The sequence below is a fragment of the Tursiops truncatus genome, chromosome 1, assembly GCF_011762595.2.
Source record: "Tursiops truncatus isolate mTurTru1 chromosome 1, mTurTru1.mat.Y, whole genome shotgun sequence".
Lineage (NCBI taxonomy): Eukaryota > Metazoa > Chordata > Mammalia > Artiodactyla > Delphinidae > Tursiops > Tursiops truncatus.
Window position 1 is genome coordinate 83,347,395 of NC_047034.1, and position 20,229 is coordinate 83,367,623.

Genomic DNA, 20,229 nt, shown 5'->3' on the forward strand with positions numbered 1-20,229 from the left:
CACTGCAATTGGAAATAAGGAAAAGATGAGGTAAAGTTTCACACAGGCGAAACTAAGCTACATGCTTCTTCATTGGACATTTTTATTTATTTTAAAAATTTATTTGTATTTATTTATTTATGGCTGTCTTGGGTCTTTGGTGCTGTGCACAGGCTTTCTCTAGTTGTGGCGAGCAGGGGCTACACTTTGTCGTGGTGCGCGGGCTTCTCATTGCTGTGGCTTCTCTTGTTGTGGAGCATGGGCTGTAGGCATTTGAGCTTCAGTAGTTGTGGCACATGGGCTCAGTAGTGGTGGCTCATGGGCTCTAGTGCACAGGCTCAGTAGTTGTGGCGCACGGGTTTAGCTGCTCCGCGGCATGTGGGATCTTCCCGGATCAGGGCTTGAACCCGTGTCCCCTGCATTGGCAGGTGGATTCTTAACCACTGCGCCACCGGGGAAGCCTGGACACATTTTAAGAAAATGGTGGCATTAGCCATGTGCTGAGGGTGGAGTTTTTGGCCCTCTGATGTCAAAAGGTCATCATCAATTGGACACTTGTGCGTGTCCAGTTGGAGGGTCCATGGTCCCAGCAAGTCTTAACTAGCTCGAAATGAACAACAGCTGACTAAGTTCCTGAAAAACAACTTGGGCAAACATTTTAAGAGTCGTGACATTGTTTAGCCTACATGACGCTTGGAGGATATGCAAGTTTTTGTAAAAACAAAGCGAGCTTGATCAGTGAAAGCAGGTTACAGTTTATTATTTTTAAGCAAGTTATAGTTTAATGGATCTGATGGTTACTCTCGGTTTCACCCTCTTTTTCTTTCCTTCTCATTCAACTTTGATACTGCTTTCTTTTGTTCTTGTTAAGAATAGCTGACAGAATTTCCAGCAACTTAGGCATAGTTGGGGGTAGGACTTGGTAGTGGAGGGCAGTGAATGAGCTTTCAATAATATAGACGTAAAAAAAAGGGAAATTGTAGGACTCCCATAAATTTGGAAGGCATTGAACTCTACACCAAGGCACAAATTAATTTATTGTACTCATGAATTGTATATACTATCTAACAACTCTACAACAAATGTTCTCGTATCTTTGGGTGCTTGCCCAATTATTTCCTTAGAAATCCCTCTTCTATTTATTTTCTAAAATTAAACAAATATACATACTATTTTTAATACAGAATGACAATGTGTTATACCACTTAACTTATAGTACATGGGAATATATATATTTTTTCACATCTACAACACTGAATAATATTTTCTTGAACCACCTGATCTGTGACAAATAATGTCACTTTTTATTTGTATAGTTTTTTTGATTACCAGTGCACCTTTGACATTTTCATGCACTTAATATGCATTTATTTTTATTCTCATATGATTGGTTGGTCATGCTTTTTGTTTATTCTATATTGAATGCTTTTATCTTTTTGATTTTTTTGGGGGGTGGTAGTGGTTCAGTAGCTTTCTTTTTTATTTTAGACATCTTTTTTTATAATATTCTTTTCCATTATGGTTTATCACAGGATATTAAATATAGTCCCCTGTGCTACTTAGTAGGACCTTTATTCTTGATTTTTAAAAGAGTTCTTTCTATACTAGTGTAACTAGTATGATCTGCTCCACAAACTCAAGGTACAAATGTGGTCAGGTACATCCATTAATTTTCAAGGCCTGCCACATGCCCTATTAGAAGAAAGTCTAGTTTTCTCCACTGTGGTTTTCCCTCATCTCCACTGATTGTCCAAGAATACTGAGGGGGGCTTACTCAGCCCAAAGGGCACCTCTTTTAATAGCCAAATACAGAGAGAACTAGAACTGGTGTCTACTCAGTCCTCCTTTGCCACTGAGTGTTTGCACATCCACATAAATTCTCCTTAACTTCAGATCTTGGTGAGCATAAAGGGTTTTTGGTCTCCTCTTCCCTATGGGTACCAGGCTTCTAAGGCAAACTGATTCATGTCCTCCCCAGTGACCCACTAGGTAAAACTAAGGTGAGGCAGCTGCTAATTGGAAAGAAACACACAAACACACACCAAAAAGTTTTTTTTTTTTAATTTTATTTATTTATTTATGGCTGTGTTGGGTCTTTGCTGCTGCACGCAAGCTTTCTCTAGTTGCGGCGAGTGAGGGCTACTCTTTGTTGCAGTGCGCGGGCTTCTCATTGCGGTGGCTTCTCTTGTTGTGGAGCACAGGCTCCAGGTGCGTGGGCTTCAGGAGTTGCAGCACCCGGGCTCAGTAGTTGTGGCACATGGGCTTAGCTGCTCTGCGGCATGTGGGATCTTCCCGGACCAGGGCTCGAACCCGTTTCCCCTGCACTGGCAGGCGGATTCTTAACCACTGCGCCACCAGGGAAGTCCAACACACCAAAAAGTTTTGTTAGACTCTTCTTGCAGGACAGTGGGTGCCTTCACCAATTACATTTAACTAAGGCAGCCTTCATAGAACAAAGAATATCAACTTCATCTGATTAAAATTTTAAAAATAAACAATAAAAAGTACTGTTAAGAGATATGATCTTAACCCTTTATCATATATGTTGGGTACATATTTTTCCATCTGTGAATTGCTTTTTAGCCTTGAATATCTTTTTTTGTCTTTTTTAAGGGAGGGGGGCTATACCTGTTTTAAATTTTTTATGTAGTCAAAGGTACAGCCTCAACTTTTATTTCTTAAATCTTCATCAAGATTCAAAAGACATTTCTCATACCAAATTTATAAAAGACATTTACCCAAACTTCCTTTTGGTACTTTAATGTTTTCATTCTCTCACATTTCTAATTTTCATCTCTCCACAGTTATTTGGCAAAGGAGTGAGGTAACGACCTAATTTTCTCTTTGCTGTGTATGACCAGCCATTTGCACAAACATCACTTATTAAGACCTAACTCTTCTCCATGATTTGAACTGTCCCTTTATCATATGTGGGCACTTCCCACAGCAATTATTTCAAAACTTTTCAACTATTTTATTCCCTATCAGCCACTTTTCCATCACTCTCAGCAGACAACTCTTCACAAATAATTGAGTCTGTCAAGAATTCCAACTTTTGCTGCAACTCCATTCTTCATATGAACATAGACCATTTTCTACCTCTAGAACAAGGCTCAGCAAACATTTCTGTAAAGGGGCAGATAGTAAATATTTTAGACTTGGAGGCCAAGAGGCAAACTCAAGGATATTACATGGGTTTTTATATAAAAGGTCTACTAACGAGAAGAATGAGTTTTTTTTTTTTTTTTAGGAATAACATCAATTAATTGGGGGCTCTGATCAGTTGCAAATATTCATCCATTAAAATCATTCTTACCTTCTGGGACCATGCAAAAGCAGGCCAGATTTGGCCCCTGACCTTTGACATCTTCCTTCTGTCCATTAACTTGAGAAAAATTGCCCCAGACCATCCCACCTATCCACCAAGGCCATTTCCGGATCCCAATTCTTCCCTGCTTTTTCAGTGACATTAGCCATCAATCTACTTAGTAATTCTATTCCAATTCAAAATGGTCCAATCCCTGGACCATTCCTTTCAGTGACTAATTTGTATATTTACATAATAAAAGACAACCTTTTTAAGGCCAAATAAAATATAAAAGTAATTAAAAATAGGTAGGCAGCACTTTCTATTGACCATAGTATATTTACAACTAAGGGAAGTTAGTTGTAACTAACTTCCTCTAGTAAACCCACACATTTCTATGACAAGTATAATACAAAATAACAAAAAAAAATTTTTAAATCATTTGTAGTTAGTTTTAGAATACAGACAATTTTTTGTCCATCAGCCTTGGTTTCCTATTTCCATTCTCTCTTCCTTATTATTAACTTATGGCTATCTTTTCTAAGGATACATTGTCTGGAGAATGGTGATTCATAACACGATAATGTGCTAGGTAGTTAGAAAAAGCCAACCTTTAACAAATAAAACACCATATATACAAAAATACGTACTACAATGGAGTCTTTATTATGTTAACATTGTATTGACTTTATGCGAAAGTGCTCCAAGGCTATAATCTAGGAGACCTGTGCTTAAATCCTGATGCTAAAACTAACCCAGGATTCATTTTTCTCAACTATCTAACAGACCACTGCTAATTTCCACTTTTAATTTTACCTTTAAATTTTTGGGGGAAATAATCTTAAGTATGTTAAAGAGTTATAAGCACAGCAGAAAAATGTTTTTTTCTTTTCCTGGCTCATTTGAGAGCAAACAGAGATGCCCCATCATTCTCAAACATTTTCAAGTATTTCCTACAAATGAGGATATTCTCCTAAGTAGCCACAGTACAACTATCAAGACCATACATCACTACTACCTCAGACCCATTTAAGTTTTACCAATCGATCCAGAAATGTCCTTTGTATCAAAACAAATTTATCATTTTAACCATTTAAAAATATACAGCTCAGTGGCATGAATACATTCACATTTTGTGCAACCATCGCCACCATCTGTCTCCAGAACTTTTCCATCTTTCCAAAATGAAACTTCATACCCATGAAGCAATAATTCTCCATTTTTTTCCTTCCCACACCACGGTAACCACCATTCTGCTTTCTGTCTCTGTGAATCTGACTATTCTAGGTACTTCACATAAGTGGAATCATACAATATTTGTCTTTTTGTGTTTGGCTTTTTTCACTTAGCATAATGTCTTCAAGTTCCATCCATGTTGTTGCATGTGTCAGAGTTTCCTTTCTTCTTAAGGCTAAATAATATTCCATGGTATGTATATACCACATTTTGTTTATACATTCATTTATCAGGGGACATGAGTTGTTTCCAACTTTTAGGTATTGTGAATAATGCTGCTATGAACATTGATGTACAAATATCTGTTCAAGTTCCTGCTTTCAGTTCTTTTGGGTGTATACCCAGAAGTGGTAGTGCTGGATCACATGGTAATTCTAAGTGTAAGTTTTTGAGGAAGTGCCATATTGTTTTCCAGAGTGGCTGCACCTTTTCACATTCCCATCAGCAATGCACAAGGGTTCCAATTTCTCTACATAAAAGCCAACACTTGTTTTCTTTTTTTCTTCTTTTCTTTTGATAATAGCCATCCTAATGTATGTGAAGTGGTATCTCATTGTGGTTTTGATTTGCATTTTGTCAGTCTTTTTAATCTCCTTCAATCTGGAATAGTTCCTCAGTCTCTCCTTGATGTTTGTGACCTTGATAGTTTTTCTTTTGGTCCTTCAAGCGAATAGTGGCTGAGGCAGAAGTTTAATTATCATTCCCATAAATTCCGAAACCAATGGTCCTGATCAGTAGATAGTGATTCAAGATTCCATGCTTCTTCCATATTGCAGCTTTGCCATCTTCTTAACGTGGTTTCCAAATGACCTTGAAATTCTGAAGATTGGAGACATGCTATTTTGTAGAATATCTCTCAGTTTGTGTTTATCTGATGTTTCCTCATGACCAAATGCAGGTTATACAATTTTAGCAGGAATGTAAAAGAATTATGTTCTGTGTTCTCATGCCATCCTAATATAGTTTTGATTTGTCTCATTACTGGTGGCTTAAATTCAATTTGTGACTAAGGCAGTGTCTGCTACTCTTCTCCACTAAAAAGTTACTCCTTTTTTCTTTGTAATTAATAAATATTTTGTAATATTTTGACACTACGTTAAGTATATAAATGAGATACTAAATTATGCAAATATGTAAACTTTGAGGATATGTTAATAAAATTTCCTCAACAAAGTTTCGATTTATTTATTTCTTTTCATCAGTTTGGATTCATGGTTTCCTATTTCATTCAGTGGGTTATAATATGTTCCTATCATTACTTATTTTGATACTCAAATTGTTCCAGATTTGGCTACTCAAAACTTATTAAAGCTGGCTTTTCTTACCTTTTAATGTGTTACCATCATTTTATGAAGACTTCCTTACCTGCAACAATAAAATATTTCCAGCTCATCTTCTGTTTTCTCTGCTGTAGGCTTGGAATCAGCCATTTCACCAAAGGGCTCTAGTTCTTTTTAAAAGAGAAGGGTATTTAAGAGCTAGGATCTGGGTGCTAGGTTTATTATTATTATTATTTTTAGCAGACTTCAGGTTTTACTGCCAAAAATTACAAAAACAAAAAATTTCTGCTTTTTAAAACCTGTGAAGTTTTAGAATTGTAAATGAGGGGCTGTGAATCTGTAACATCTACTTTAATTTTATTTTTTTAATTTAATTTTTTTACTGAAGTATTGTTGATGTACAATATGTGCTAGGTGTATTTGTTGCTATTGGGGTATTGTTGCTCCCAAGCCTCTCAGTGGAGAGACCTAAGGAATATATGTTCTATGTACACACATATACGTAAATATGTAAAGGGTGGCAGAATATGCCACCCCAAAATGTGCTAATATGGCCTAAGGATTATTTTGAACAAAATGTTCTTAAAAAACAGCAGGTGCAGGAAGGGTGTTCTGACTTCCCCTTTTCTACCTGAAAGCAGGAGATGAAACCCCCATGTAAAAGATGTATTCCTTATACCAGGAGGAAAGACACATTCTTATCACCAGAGATAGGGAGTCGATGCTGAGAAAATTGTATACAACAGACCTTGTTAAAATAACTCTTATCTTCCTTTAGTCTCCCCATATATTTAAGTTACTCTTCCACAATTGCCTCTCTTTGTTCAACTTAATATATAAGCCCTTAGGTTTCGTCATTGCTTTGGGTCATTTCCTTATGAGGGCTCCCAAGTCACGTAAAACTTACATTACATAAATCTGTATGCTTTACTCCTCTTAATGTTTTTTTAAAAAATATTTATTTACTTATTTATTTAGGCTGCCCCAGGTCTTCGTTGCGGCATGCAGGATCTTCAGTTGCGGCATGTGTACTTCTTAGTTGTGGCATGCAGACTCAGTTGCAGCATGTGGACTCTTAGTTGTGGCATGCAAACTCTTAGTTGTGGCATGCATGCGGGATCTAGTTCCCTGACCAGGGACTGAAGCCAGGCCCCCTGAATTGGGAGCGTGGAGTCTTACCCACTAGACCACCAGGGAAGTCCCTTAATCTGTCTTATGTCAATTTAATTCTCAGGCCCAGCCAGAGACCTTAAGAGGGTAGAGGTAAAATTTTTGCTTCCATTATATATACATACATATACAATTATACATTTCTCTCATTTATGTATTTATTTCTGTAACTATCTCTATATATTGACACTCATGAGGACACATAGATACCACAATTCCAACCCAGCATTGCAGAGTTTGTTCTAGTTTTCTCTTTCCATATTTGTAACTGAGGAGGATGTCCCCACCCCACCAAGGCTCTGACACATTACGATGGGTTCCATTCCTGCACTGATGCCCTTCTTAACCCTCTTGGGCTACCCTATGCTGGGCTAACCCCTGCCCATGCAAAGCTGTTCTCCCACTGGATGTCTTCCTGACCCTGCTCAGAGTCTAAAACCCTACACTGGGCCTTCCTGCTACACAGATGCCTTCCCCATCCATCGTGGGCTCTGATGCCAGGGCCAGGCCATCCCCCTGTGCTGGCCACTCTCCTCACCCTGTGCTGGCTCTGATGTCCCATGCTGGGTGTCCCCACTCTTCTCTGGCTTTGACTGTCTGTGCTGGGTGATAATCCCCTGCATGGACACACTCTTCACCCTGCTTGTTCACCAAACTCCTGATGGCCCAACCTTCCATGTAGAAGCCTCTCTCTTCATCCTGCAGAGGCTGACCCCTCTCCCCAGAGGGAAACCCTCCTTAGTCTCTGACTCTGCCCTTGAGCACAGCTGCTCTCTCTCTCAGGCACAAATACCCGCATTGTTGATCCCACTTAATGGCTTCTGGGCAGGATCGCTGGGGAAGGGAAAAGAAACGGGTAAGAAGAAGAGCTCAGTGACTGTTTTTCATATTTATCAGTTATAATAGACAATGCTGATTGCCTTCACAATAACTCTTCTTTCCACCATCTTTTGTTACTTGCAGCCAAAAAAAGTCTAACTGCCCAACTAACCTTACTGATGCCCCTCTCTCAGCATACAGCCTTGCTTCTTTCTCAGAGGCTACACAGGCTTTTCCTACTCTTCTATCCACATCCCCTAAGGCACAACACTACCTACATCTCCACAGTACTCTATCTTCTTTCCCATAATTTCCAGGCAGTGATATTCTTTCTCTTATTCCAAGGCTAATTTACCCATCATGTTTCTATATACTATTTTCTCCCAGATTCTTAGGGAGTCTGCTTTGGTAAAAGTTTCCTTTATTTCCTTATTTTCAAATTCTGGATTATTATTAGTTCTTTTCTTTAAGCAGAAAAATGGCCAAGTCTCTTCCTTCTTATAAACAAAGATAAACCTTCCTCTGATCAGAAAACATTTAATATGTACATTTTTTTTGATCCAATATAATTCTGCTTCTAAAAATCACTTATTGGGACTTCCCTGGTGGTCCAGTGGTTAAGACTCCACACTCCCAATGCAGGGGGCCTAGGTCAGATCCCTGGTTGGGGAACTAAGATCCCACATACTGCAACTAAGCCTGTGTGTCGCAACTAGAGAAGCCTGCAGAGCCAAAATAAATAAATTCATTAAAAAAATCACTTATTAATTTATTGAATATTTATGAGCACCCATGTGCCAGGTACCATGAATAAAATGATAAGCAGAAACAGATATCATCCCTGATTTCATGGAGCTTAATGAGACAAATATCAATCAGATAATCACACCAATGAATGCATTATTGCAAATTGAGACCTTAATGATAAAATGAAATATTATGTACTCATATTTGTTGGTCCCTATTCCACTCTTTCCATGCATTAATTTAATCATAAATAATGTATTATACGTACTATAATATGTATATAGTTTTATTATGCCCACCACTATTATGCCCACTTGCAGAAATGAAACTGAGTCAGAGAGAGGTTAAGTAACTTGTCCAAGGTCATACAGCCAGTAAGTGATAGAGTTGGAATTGAAACCCAAATTGTCTGGCCCCTGCTCTTAACCATTATGCTATACTGGTCCTTACAAGTAGCTATGAAGAGGGATCTTTTTTTTTTTTTGATTTAAAAAAAATTATTTATTTATTGTTTCTGGCTGCATTGGGTCTTTGTCGCTGTGCACGGGCTTTCTCTAGTTGTGGCGAGCAGGGGCTACTCTTCGTTGCAGTGCGCGGGCTTCTCGTTGTGGTGGCTTCTCGTTGCAGAGCACGGGCTCTAGGCACGCGGGCTTCAGTAGTTGTGGCACATGGGCTCAGTAGTTGTGGCTTGTGGGTTCTAGAGTGCAGGTTCAGTAGTTGTGGCACACAGGCTTAGTTGCTCCGTGGCATGTGGGATCTTCCCAGATCAGGGCTCGAACCCATGTCCCCTGCACTGGCAGGTGGATTCTCAACCACTGCACCACCAGGGAAGCCCAAGGAATCATTTTTTAGTTTTACTTTATTTATTTTTTGCTGCCTTGAGTCTTCGTTGCTGCTCACAGGCCTTCTCTAGTTGGGGTGAGCAGGGGCTACTCTTCGTTGCGGTGCATGGGCTTCTCACTGTGGTGGCTTCTCTTGTTGCAGAGCACGGGCTCTAGAGCACAGGCTCACTAGTTGTGGCACATGGGCTTAGTTGCTCCGCAGCATGTGGGATCTTCCCAGACCAGGGCTCAAACCCGTGTCCCCTGCATTGGCAGGCAGATTCTTAACCACTGTGCCACCAGGGAAGTCCCAGAAAGAGGGATCAATGAGGATATCCAACAAAGAAAACTGATCTAGACAGGAGCTTTCTGAGGAAGTACTGCTTGAGCTCAGACCTCAAGTTTGAGTAGGCATTAACTCTGCAAAGTGGGTGGTGGTGGCAGTAGGAGAAGCAATCATTTCACCTAGAGGGCAGAATGTGCAAAGGCCCTGAGGCAAGAGGGAGCATGGCACAGAGAAGAAATTGAAAGGCCAATGTAGCCAGAATGTAGAAAGCAAGGGAAAAGTGGGACATTATATGGCTAGAGAGGTAGTCTAGGCCAGATGAAACGGGGCCTTATTGGCCCTTAGGGATTTTGTTTTTCATCCTAAGAGTAAGAGAAAGCCATGAAGATAAGGATTGGGGAAGCAGGGATCAGTTTTCTTTGAAAAGATTACTCAACTCCAGTTTAGACAGTGCATTATAGGGGAGTCACACTACATGTGGAGATGAGGCTTGTGATATCTTAAGGGTGGTAAGCTGAGTTAGGGTGGTGACAGTGGAAATGGAGGGATGTGGAGAAATATTTAGAAAGTCAAATTGATAGGACTGGGTAAAAGATTAGATATGAGTGGTGAGAAGTTGTAGGTTTTAAGGACGACTCCCTCCTGTATGTAATCTGTCAATAAAATCAGTTAATGTATCTTCTAAATATCTTTCTTTCTAGCTTAAAACACCATTTATTGAGATAGGGAATGTGGAAGAAGATGAGGAGGTTTGGGGAAAAGATTACTGAGTCTTGGACGTGCTGACTTCGCAGTGCCTTTGAGACATTCACGTGGAGATATTAACTGACCTGGGCTAAAGTCATACACTTGGCAGTTATTATATGGATGGCAAATGAAGCTGAAGCATGGATAAGTTTGCCTAGGGGAAGAAAATTGATTGAAAAGAGAAGGGGGTCTAGAGCTGATATTTCAGAAAGCCCAACACTGAATAAGTCTGAGTACAGCAAAGTGCTAACTTTGTAGGCCTGTATTGATCAAACCCTGCACATTCCAAAGAAAGGCTTGTTTTTAGAACTGTTCTTGATTGACTCCTGGGAGATGATAACCTCTGAGCCCTTGGAATACTCTGCCTGTAAGAATGGTTTGTATGCCTGAGGCCACACTGTATCACTCTGACTGAATAGTTTAAGCTATCAATGTGATTTATGCTGATCATCTGTTTTAGTATGCCTGAGGCCTTGGACCATGATGTATCAGTTTGACCTCTGTGGGCTGGAATTTGAGCAGCTGAGGTCAGTTATGTGGGTGATCCATGCCTATGTGACAGACCTTCCCCCAAAATAAAAACCCTGTAAACCAAGGCTTGGGTGAACTTCCGTTTGGCAACACTGCACAAAGGTGTTGTCACACATCATTGCTGGGAGAATTAGTGCCTGTGCAACTCCACTGGGAGGAGACACCTGGAACCTTGTGCCTGTTTTCTTCTGGAATTTTCTCCATGGACCTTTTACCTTTGCTGATTTTAATCTGTATCATTTCACTGTAATACACCATAACCATGAGCATACCAACTTTTCTGAGTCCTATGAGTTCTTCTAGTCTGTTTTTGGGGACCCTGACACAGTATGTAAAAGAAAAACAGCAGTCCAAGAAGTAGGAAGAAAACCACCAGAGTATGGTGTCATGAAAGCCATGGAAGTAAGTGATTCCAGAAGGGGGAACTGTCAAAGGTGTGAAATCCCATGGAGAAAACAAGTAAGGTTAGGAATAAAATATGTCTACTGGATTTAAAAAACATGGAGGTCCTTGATGACCTTAGCAAGAGCTGTTTTAGTAGAGTGATGGAAATGGGAAGTCAGGCCAGAGTAGATTGAGGAATAAGTGGGATGTGAGGAAACAGAGAACTTTAGACAGAGAAACAAATTTGAAAAAAAAGATTGCAGGTTAATTTACCTTTATTTATTTATAGTAGCAAAATACATCAAACATAATCTAGTTATTTAATAACCTAATAAGAACCCTTTGAATTTATATATTAAAAATTTTTACAATGGGTATACTTGTTGAATCAGCAATTCTATCTTTAGGAATAGTCATAAAAAATAACTATAGACATGCAAAGTATTATTCATCACAATGCTTATCACAGTATTGTTTATAATAGCAAAAAGTTGAAAACAACCTTATTGTGTAAGAACAGACAGCTAATATATTACAGTACACTCACATTATGAAGTCTGTTTATTGTCTAAATTGGAATGTATCTTACTGGTTGCAAGAATTAGAGATAATGTGTGTGAAATCACTTTGTAAACTGTAAACTGCTGTTCAAATGTCCTGTTTATTACTGGGATTAACAATGTGCCCCCAGAAGGCCTTAGAAACACAGAAAAGCCAAAGAGCTAGCAATTAGACTCAGAACTCTGCCATTTGTCCCTCTTTTCTTAGTACTAGTGATTCTCAAACTCAGACAACTTGGCACCTGGAAGTCAAAGGGCGCTTTGCACAACATCATGAAATGCTGAGAAGTGAACTTTATTTTTTCTAAGATCTTGTTTTTAATTATCTTAAGCCTTATGATCACAAAATCTACAAATTTGTGCTGATGGTGTATCTCCCCTACTTTAATTGTCTAATGAGTTTGCAAAGACACCATTACCAATCACATATATACAGGAGTTTTATAGTTTCATGTCATTTTGAATAGCTGTTTAAAGATAATCCTGAATTATAACTCAGTCTCACTCAGTAAAGGATTTAAAAGCAAAGTTTAACTTGCTATTATATCTTGTCACACTGACTTTTAAAAGCCTCTGACCTTATAGATCATCTATAAAATGTGTGAAGTGTTAAATATTCTTTGACATTTTACATAAACCACACTAAAATGCCTTTCGTTAAGTAAAAGGCAACATTTTACTTATTTATTTTTATTTATTTTTCTCTTTCCTTTTTGGACGCACTGCGTGGCTTGTGGAATCTTAGTTCCCAGACCAGGGACTGAACCTGGGCCCTCGGCAATGAGAGCATGGAATCCTAACCACTGGACTGCCAGGGAATTCCCAAAAGGCAACATTTTGGATACAGGGAATTTTGGATTGGCATAGTTAAGACCAAAAAGGTAAAATGGATATTTCTACCTTGTCTTCAGCCCTTTAAAGCCTAATGAACACAAACTGAAATGCAGGTGAGTCTTGCTCAAATGTATGAGACAACAAAGCGATTTTCCCAGTATTTAAATATTATACTCAAATAATCAGTTCTATAAATCTAAATTAAAACCAATATCCTATAGGTTTTGAGATGGCATTCACCATCTTTGTGAAAAGTTCGATATTACCAATCAAGTCTGATTATATCTTTAGAAGAGGGAAACAGTGACAGTACTTGCTGAACTGGAATTCCTATCAAAATTCAAAAAGCTCATCATATTAATTTAACCACAGCCAATCTTATTTAAATCAGGACTATCCAAAAAAAATTCTGTCAGCCACTCATGATCTGAATTCTGGTATGAGATCAATTTAAATATGTTACACATAAAAGAAGTTGAGACATTTCTGTTTTCTAAGAAAATAAGGCAGTGGGCCAACTATTACTCATTAGAAGCTTTGAGATAAGCTATCAAGTCTGCCCTTTCTGTCTTCTTCTTAATGCTAGCGCAGATCATTTTTTTCCAGGGATGTACTTCTTAGGATTCTCCAAATACATTTCTCCCCAGGTGATGCCCTTGTTCTTGTTGGCATCAGTGTAAGAGAATCCCAGGGGCCTGACCTGTCTTCCATCCAGGACCATTTATTATGCTTGCCTTACTTTTCCATGGTGTGGCACTGGGCATATTTCTGGACAAAAATCTTGCCCTTCTCAACATCACCCATTTTAATTTTGGTTTTTTGACATGTGCTTTAGGAAGGTCCTTGCTCTGAAGTTGGACTTCCTGCTAAGTGCAAGGATATGCTAATCCAAGGTACATGTGCTTATGTACCTGTGTTCAGAGAAGTGAACTTTAAATCACAAGATGTCCCCTTTATATCCCCTGGCCTTACCCACTCATGATTGCTAATATGGCACATTAACAGAAATTCCCCAAATCTTTTTTTTTTTTTTTTTGGCTGTGCCACGTGGCTTGTAGGATCTTAATTTTCTGACCAGGGACTGAACCTGAGCCTTTGGCAGTGAAAGCGTGGAGTCTTAACCACTGGAATTCTCCAGAAATGCCCCAGATCTTAACCGCAGCTCAGCATTCCTCTGCTGGTCCTCATGACCTCTTCCATTCCCGCTGATGGCCGTAGTTGCTCTGTCCAAGAGTGGCAGAACCAGCCATTGCAAACCTTCACCCTATTCTTGGGCTACTCTGCCTCACTGTTGCCAACCTGCTGTGCTCTCACCATTGCTCACCTAGCTATGTCATTCCCAGTGCTCTTTCTCTTTTCTGGACAATTGTAAAGTTCTTTTCACTTCTGGTTACCAGCAATATCAGGGCAGTTTTCTCCACAGCAGAGCTTCTAGGCATCTACTGATAGCTCTCCTTTATTTCAGAACTCTGTTTTTCTTATAATGTTTGGGCAAGCCGGTCAGGGGTAAAAGATAGCCTAGGTTAGGGGAATGGCTGGATCCTTACACTTGCTGCTCAGTTCAGCCCACAGAATGGTTTCTCGTCTTGAGATTTTTCTCTAAGGTATCTTTGTTTCTCCCTCCAGTTCTGCTCCCTTCATGAACCTTTAGGTCTGTCTACTTTTACATTAATTTCATGTTTACCATGCGCCAGGTACAGTTAGCACTTTACAAATATTTAATTGTCAGCCTTGAAGTAGATCATACTAGTAACAAAAGCCCTTTTACAAATGAGGAAACTGAGGCAAGCGAAGTGAGTTACCCCAAATCACACAGCTAGTAGGTGGTGGAACGAGGCTTCAAACTAGGCATTCTGGCTCCAGCACAGACTCAACCTCCATGCAATACAGTCTCTCCATCAGACAGGTTTATCCATATCATACATCAGTCTTATGATTTCACAATTTCTCCTGCAAGAATTCTGGGTTTCCATTGCAAATTGAGAATGTAGCTGATTCAATGTCCCCAAGTACTCCATGACAATTTAATTCCAGGCACTGCATTCTCAGAGCACACAGTAAATTATATTGGTGGGGGGACAGTTTGCTCTCTATAAAATTATATCGTTTTCAAAAGCAACACTTTTGGGCTTCCCTGGTGGTGCAGTGGTTAAGAATCCACCTGCCAATGCAGAGGACACGGGTTCGAGCCCTGGTCCGGGAAGACCCCACTTGCTGCAGAGCAACTAAGCCTGTGCGCCAAAACTACTAAGCCTGTGCTCTAGAGCATGTGAGCCCCAACTACTGATCCCATGTGCCACAACTACTGAAGCCCACACGCCTAGAGCCCATGCTCCACAAGAGAAGCCACTGCAATGAGAAGCCCGTGCACCACAACGAAGAGTAGCCCCGCTCACCGCAACTTGAGAAAGCCTGCGTGCAGCAATGAAAACCCAATGCTGCCAAAAATAAATAATAAATAAAAATTTTTTAAAAGTGTTTAAAAAACAAGCAATTTTATACTAGATTTTTATAGTATTTATTTATTTTTTGGCTGTGCTGCGCGGCATGTGCCGAACCCATGCTCCCTGTAATGGAAACATGAAATCCTAACCACCGGACCATCAGGGAATTCCCTTGTACTAGATTTTAATAAAGGCAAGTCGTAGCAGGCATCAAAAGCTTAAGAAAAATGCAAGGAAACAAAGACTTTGGTTGAGAAATTTGGTCCACTAATTTGTTTTTTTGAAGTGAATTTGGAGAAAAGTCTTTATTTGCTCTTTATTATATATACACCTTATTTTTCACCACCTGTACAGATACCACCCTGGTTCAATCCACCATTATTCCTCGGCTGAAATATTATTGTATTAGCAACCTAACTGGTCTTCCTTCTTCCACTCTGACCCCCAAAAGTGATTTCTACAGTAAACAGCCACAGTGACTCTTTTCACAACTTTGGGTCTTTGATCAAAACTCATCCAAGATTTCCTATCTCACTCAGCATCTTAAAACTGGAATATGAGTATTCGGGTACTACAGTGGAGGAAATTTTTCCAAAGGGTACACAAGGATAGTTTTAAGAGATTTAATTTTATATTAATTCATATATATATATACACATATGTATACATGCATTTTTTAATGCAGTGATTATGTCAATAAAAATGAAAAATGGAATTGATACAGGACTTTATCTCTTCCTAGTAATGTTATATACATCCATGCCTACACAAACTAAAAAAAAACTATGTCATCTCATTAAAAGACAGTCCCAATTAACATTTTACTTTTCATGTTTAATATTTATTTAATGAAATAGAACATTTTTGATCATGTACTTTTAAAATGGATGACGATGTTTGTTAAACTACTTGTTTACCTTTCCACTGGATAGATTTAAAAGTAATGTGACAATTAAAAAATGTTGGTATTGCAAAATGTCAGAAATGGCACTCTTTGCAACTATTTACACTCCTGATGAAAAATGTTAAGAATCAACTTATAATGTTCGAGGGAGAAAATAGTTTTTCTAAGTTCTTTTCGCGGGCACAGAAGTTTAAAAAGTTGAAGGCCATTTCTGTATATGACCTGGCTCCTTTACTATTATGTCATATTCTACTACTCTTTCCCCCTTCAAGCCACTCCAGCCACACAGACTCTTTGCTGTTCCACTTACAAGCCAAGACTGTGCCTCAGGCCCTTTGTACTTACCGTTTGTTCCTCTGCCTGGAACACTCTTCCGCAAGAGACCCACAAGCTTGTTCACCTATCAGCCGAGGCCTTCCCCAATCATCTCTAATCTCTTTTACTCTGCTTTTTTTTCTTCATAGCATTTATCACTCCCTGCATATATTTATGTCACTCTTCCTCCAGACTGCAAACTCCTTGAAAGTAAGGATCTCCTTTGTTCTTTGCTGTAATCCTAGCATCTCTAAAACACTACCTGACTCATAGTAAGAGGTCACTATTTTTGAACGAATAAATGAAAAATGTTTCGAGGTGGTTTAAGGACTTTTACCAGCTCAAGAATAACGGTTTCTTGGGAACACTGTCAGAAGAGGAAAGCACTTCACAATCCTAACATTAAAACAGCCGTAGTACTTGTTTCTCAATAAAGACCCTTCCTGAAAGCTTCTATTACCGACACTGTTAAGGCATTTGCAACCCAACTCCCGCCAGGGCACTAAGTGAGACTCTCAGGACATAATACTGGTTAGATCGTGACTCCCCAAACTGACGCACATCAGAGTCAGCCAAAGCGCTTTCAACATTCATGAGCTCACCCCCACTTCCTGATGTAGGTCTGGGGTGTGGTCCTGGAAGAGCTCTGCTTTGAAAAAGCTTCTCAGTTGATTGGTTTTCTGAAGCGTAGCAACGTCAGAGAATCAATCACCTTAAGAAGCTAAAAATAGCTGCTAAAATAGCTGTTTTTCCTCATTGGGTCTTTTCAGCCTATTTCTGGTACGCCACCAGTTAAAAACAAAAATCCTCACTTTACTGCTCCCCTGAGACACAACCATCCAAAGGAACGCGGCCAGTTAAAGCACAGCGACCCAGGAGGTCGGCACCTCGGAGCCAGGAGGCCAAGGCGTCTGACCCCGCGCCGAGTGAGGTTTCGGCGGAGACGCGCCCGCCTCTGGGGACCTCGCCGCCAGAGAGACACTCCGGCCTTCCACCCTTGCCCGCTCTTCCCCGCACCATCGCCGCGGCCGAGCTCTTAACCACCCAGACCAAAGGTAGTTCAGCGTCAAGAGCCTCTGACTCTAAACCCTCACTGCGAGCCGAACTGCAACGGGGCGGACTCCATGCGCCGGCCACGGAGGTTAGGAAGGGCGGCCAGAACGTCTGCGCGCCCGCGCCCCAAGTTCCCGCCTCCCTCCGGAGGACGTCCGTGCGTACGTGCGCGCGCCGCGCCCGCCCTCTTGCAACAGCGCGACGCGAGGGTGGGGGCGCCGCGTGCGCGCGCGTTCTCGTTCCTTCGTTCGCTTGCCTGCTCGCTCTCGGCGGCCGCTCTCGTTGCGGCTGCGGCTGGGGCTGGGGGCGGCGGCGGCTGCGGCGGCGGCGGGCGGCGCGGGGCGGTCCGGCGGGTTCAAAGAGGAAAACATGGCGGAAAACAAAGGCGGTGGCGAGGCGGAGAGCGGCGGCGGGGGCAGCAGCAGCGCGCCGGTAACTGCCGGGGCCGCCGGGCCCGCGGCGCAGGAGGCGGAGCCGCCTCTCGCCGCGGTGTTGGTGGAGGAGGAGGAGGAGGAAGGCGGCAGGGCCGGCGCGGAGAGCGGCGCGGCCGGGCCCGACGACGGGGGGGTGGCCGCGGCCTCCTCGGGCTCGGCCCCGGCTGCCTCAGCCCCTGCAGCCTCAGTGGGCCCTGGAATTCCCGGGGGGGCGGTATCGACGCCGGCCCCAGCTCCGGCTTCGGCTCCTGCTCCGGGTCCCTCGGCGGGGCCGCCTCCTGGTCCGCCAGCCTCGCTCCTGGACACCTGCGCCGTGTGTCAGCAGAGCCTGCAGAGCCGGCGTGAGGCGGAGCCCAAGCTGCTGCCCTGTCTTCACTCTTTCTGCCTGCGCTGTCTGCCGGAGCCCGAGCGCCAACTCAACGTGCCCATCCCGGGGGGCAGCAACGGCGACATCCAGCAAGGTGAGCGGGAGGCCCGGCCCGAGGTCTGGGCCGAAGGGGATTTGCGGTGCCGAGGAGGATCTGGGGACGGAGGTGTTCGGGCCCGGGGCTGCTCGGACCGGCGTAATCCTAAGGGGTCTGAGGTGAAAGACACGGCTCCTGGGACAGTTTCCCGAGAAGCTGGATCTCCAGAGATACGGGGAGGGTGAAGGGAGGGGTGCCGGCTGCGAGAGGCTGGGGGAGGGGACACCGGCTGCAGGGGAGGTTCGCGATGTGCGGATACGGGCCGGGAAGGGGTGGACTCTGGTCGAGCGCAGGTTCGGGAGCCGGTGGAACGGACTGTGAGAGAAGAGGGGGTCTGGGAATCCGCTTGTGAGAAGCATTTTGGAGGAAAGGCCTAGGCGCGAGAGGTGTTGAGGTGTAGTAGTTCAGAGACAAGGGCAGTAAGGATGAATTGCCTTAGAGGGAGAGGATTTGATCTGTTCAAAGCTAGGGGAAAGAACGACTAGGGAGGTTAAAGGGCATTAGAGAATTTGGGGCTACGAGAAGCCGTCTAGTAGAGAGTAATTTTAGGATGACATTGAGAAGGAGGAACTCTGGAAGCAAAATAGCTGTGAGGGGCCTGCATGGATAGGGAAAAATCTTAAGGTTTAGGGGTGAAGGAGAAATGAACTTTGAAGGGAATTGGGGGTTAGGGAGAGCTGGGCATGAATTTCAGTTCCTTGTACATTAATGAACACTTAGTGTTTCGGATACTATGCTAGAATTGGATAAAATACTCAATGAGGAGCTCATTCACAGTCCAACATAGGGGAAACAAACATATAAGGTACAGCAGTGGAGGTGGGTCCTTGGTACAGTGGTTGTGGCACAATCAATAGAAGGTCAAGGAAACTTCACTGAAAAGGAAACTCTTGAGTAGGTTTCTTGAAGGGTGAGTAGCTCCCTGGGTTGGAGAGTTTTCAGGGCACAGGGCACCTTACACATCCCTGGAGCTAAGCGATGTGTAAGGTGATTGGTGGAAATTAGGTTGGTTTGATGGGCTGAATAGGTAGGGGGTCTGCAGTGCCTTATCTGAAACCCTTGAGACCAGGTGTGTTTTAGACATCAGAATAGGTTGGACATTTTATTTTTTCCTGGTAAGGTCTCTAACACTACTGCGGGGTCTGGGTTAACAACTCATTATCAAATATTAATGTTTCTGCAGCGAAGTATGTGAATATCATTCTAATGGGATAGACCAATAACCTCCTGCAATTCAGAGTGGGTTTTGTTGCAGAATTGTGAAAGAACTTTAAAATTTCAAAGCTTTTGAATTTTGGAACTTAAGGTACGGAAGGGATTGTGGACTTGTACTAAAGGGTTTGGGATTCATCCTGTAGAATGTATCCTGTACAGTGTAGATAGATTAAAGGGAGTCCCTAACAGATTTTTGTATCAGGAAGGTAAAAGGATCACATTTATGATCTAGAAAGATCACTTGGGGGCACATTGAAGGGTAAGGGAAGAAAAGATCCAAGGCAGGGCCAGTTAGGAGAATCCTGGCAGTAATCTAGGGGAGAAGTTAGCATTTGGAGTAGGTAGTAAAGGACTGATATAAGGTGTTAAAGAAGGAAGTGTTTTGGTATGGGGGAAAGGTATGGACTTTGGGAGAAACATTTGAGTTTGGATGCCTACTTTGTCACTTGCTACTTGCTACTTGGACAGATTAATTTTACAAGGACAAAATTACCTACCTCATACAGTTATTGATAGAATGAAGTGTGTTAAGTGACTAGTACATGCTAGTTATTAGTGAAATGGCAGCTAGTTTATTATTAGTGGTAACTAATCGTAAGTAGCTGTGGGAATGGATATGAGAGGCCAATTGAGACGAGTGAGAGAGACACACATGTCTAGGCCAAGTTCCAGGTTTCTTGTTTGGTGGGTGGCAGTGTC

The 20,229-nt window shown here is 41.9% G+C and overlaps 1 protein-coding gene and 1 pseudogene across 8 annotated transcripts in view; one reads left to right on the plus strand and one right to left on the minus strand.

Moving 5' to 3' along the window:
* Nucleotides 1-1,380: 1,380 nt before the first annotated feature.
* On the minus strand, nucleotides 1,381-17,508 carry LOC141279429 (cytochrome c-like; annotated as a pseudogene).
* A 159-nt stretch (nucleotides 17,509-17,667) lies between these two features.
* The window catches only part of TRIM33 (tripartite motif containing 33), a 144,106-nt gene continuing 141,544 nt past the window's right edge, over nucleotides 17,668-20,229 (plus strand). For 4 of the 8 annotated variants that reach the window (XM_033861542.2, XM_033861571.2, XM_073809337.1 and 1 more), the window contains exon 1: nucleotides 17,669-18,312. In XM_033861542.2, coding sequence (XP_033717433.1) covers nucleotides 17,787-18,312 — 526 coding nt within the window. In that variant the 5' untranslated portion in view covers nucleotides 17,669-17,786. Of the gene's footprint in view, nucleotides 18,313-20,229 lie in introns of all 8 variants that reach the window. The other 4 variants (XM_019919646.3, XM_019919644.3, XM_019919649.3 and 1 more) reach the window with 2 other exon arrangements.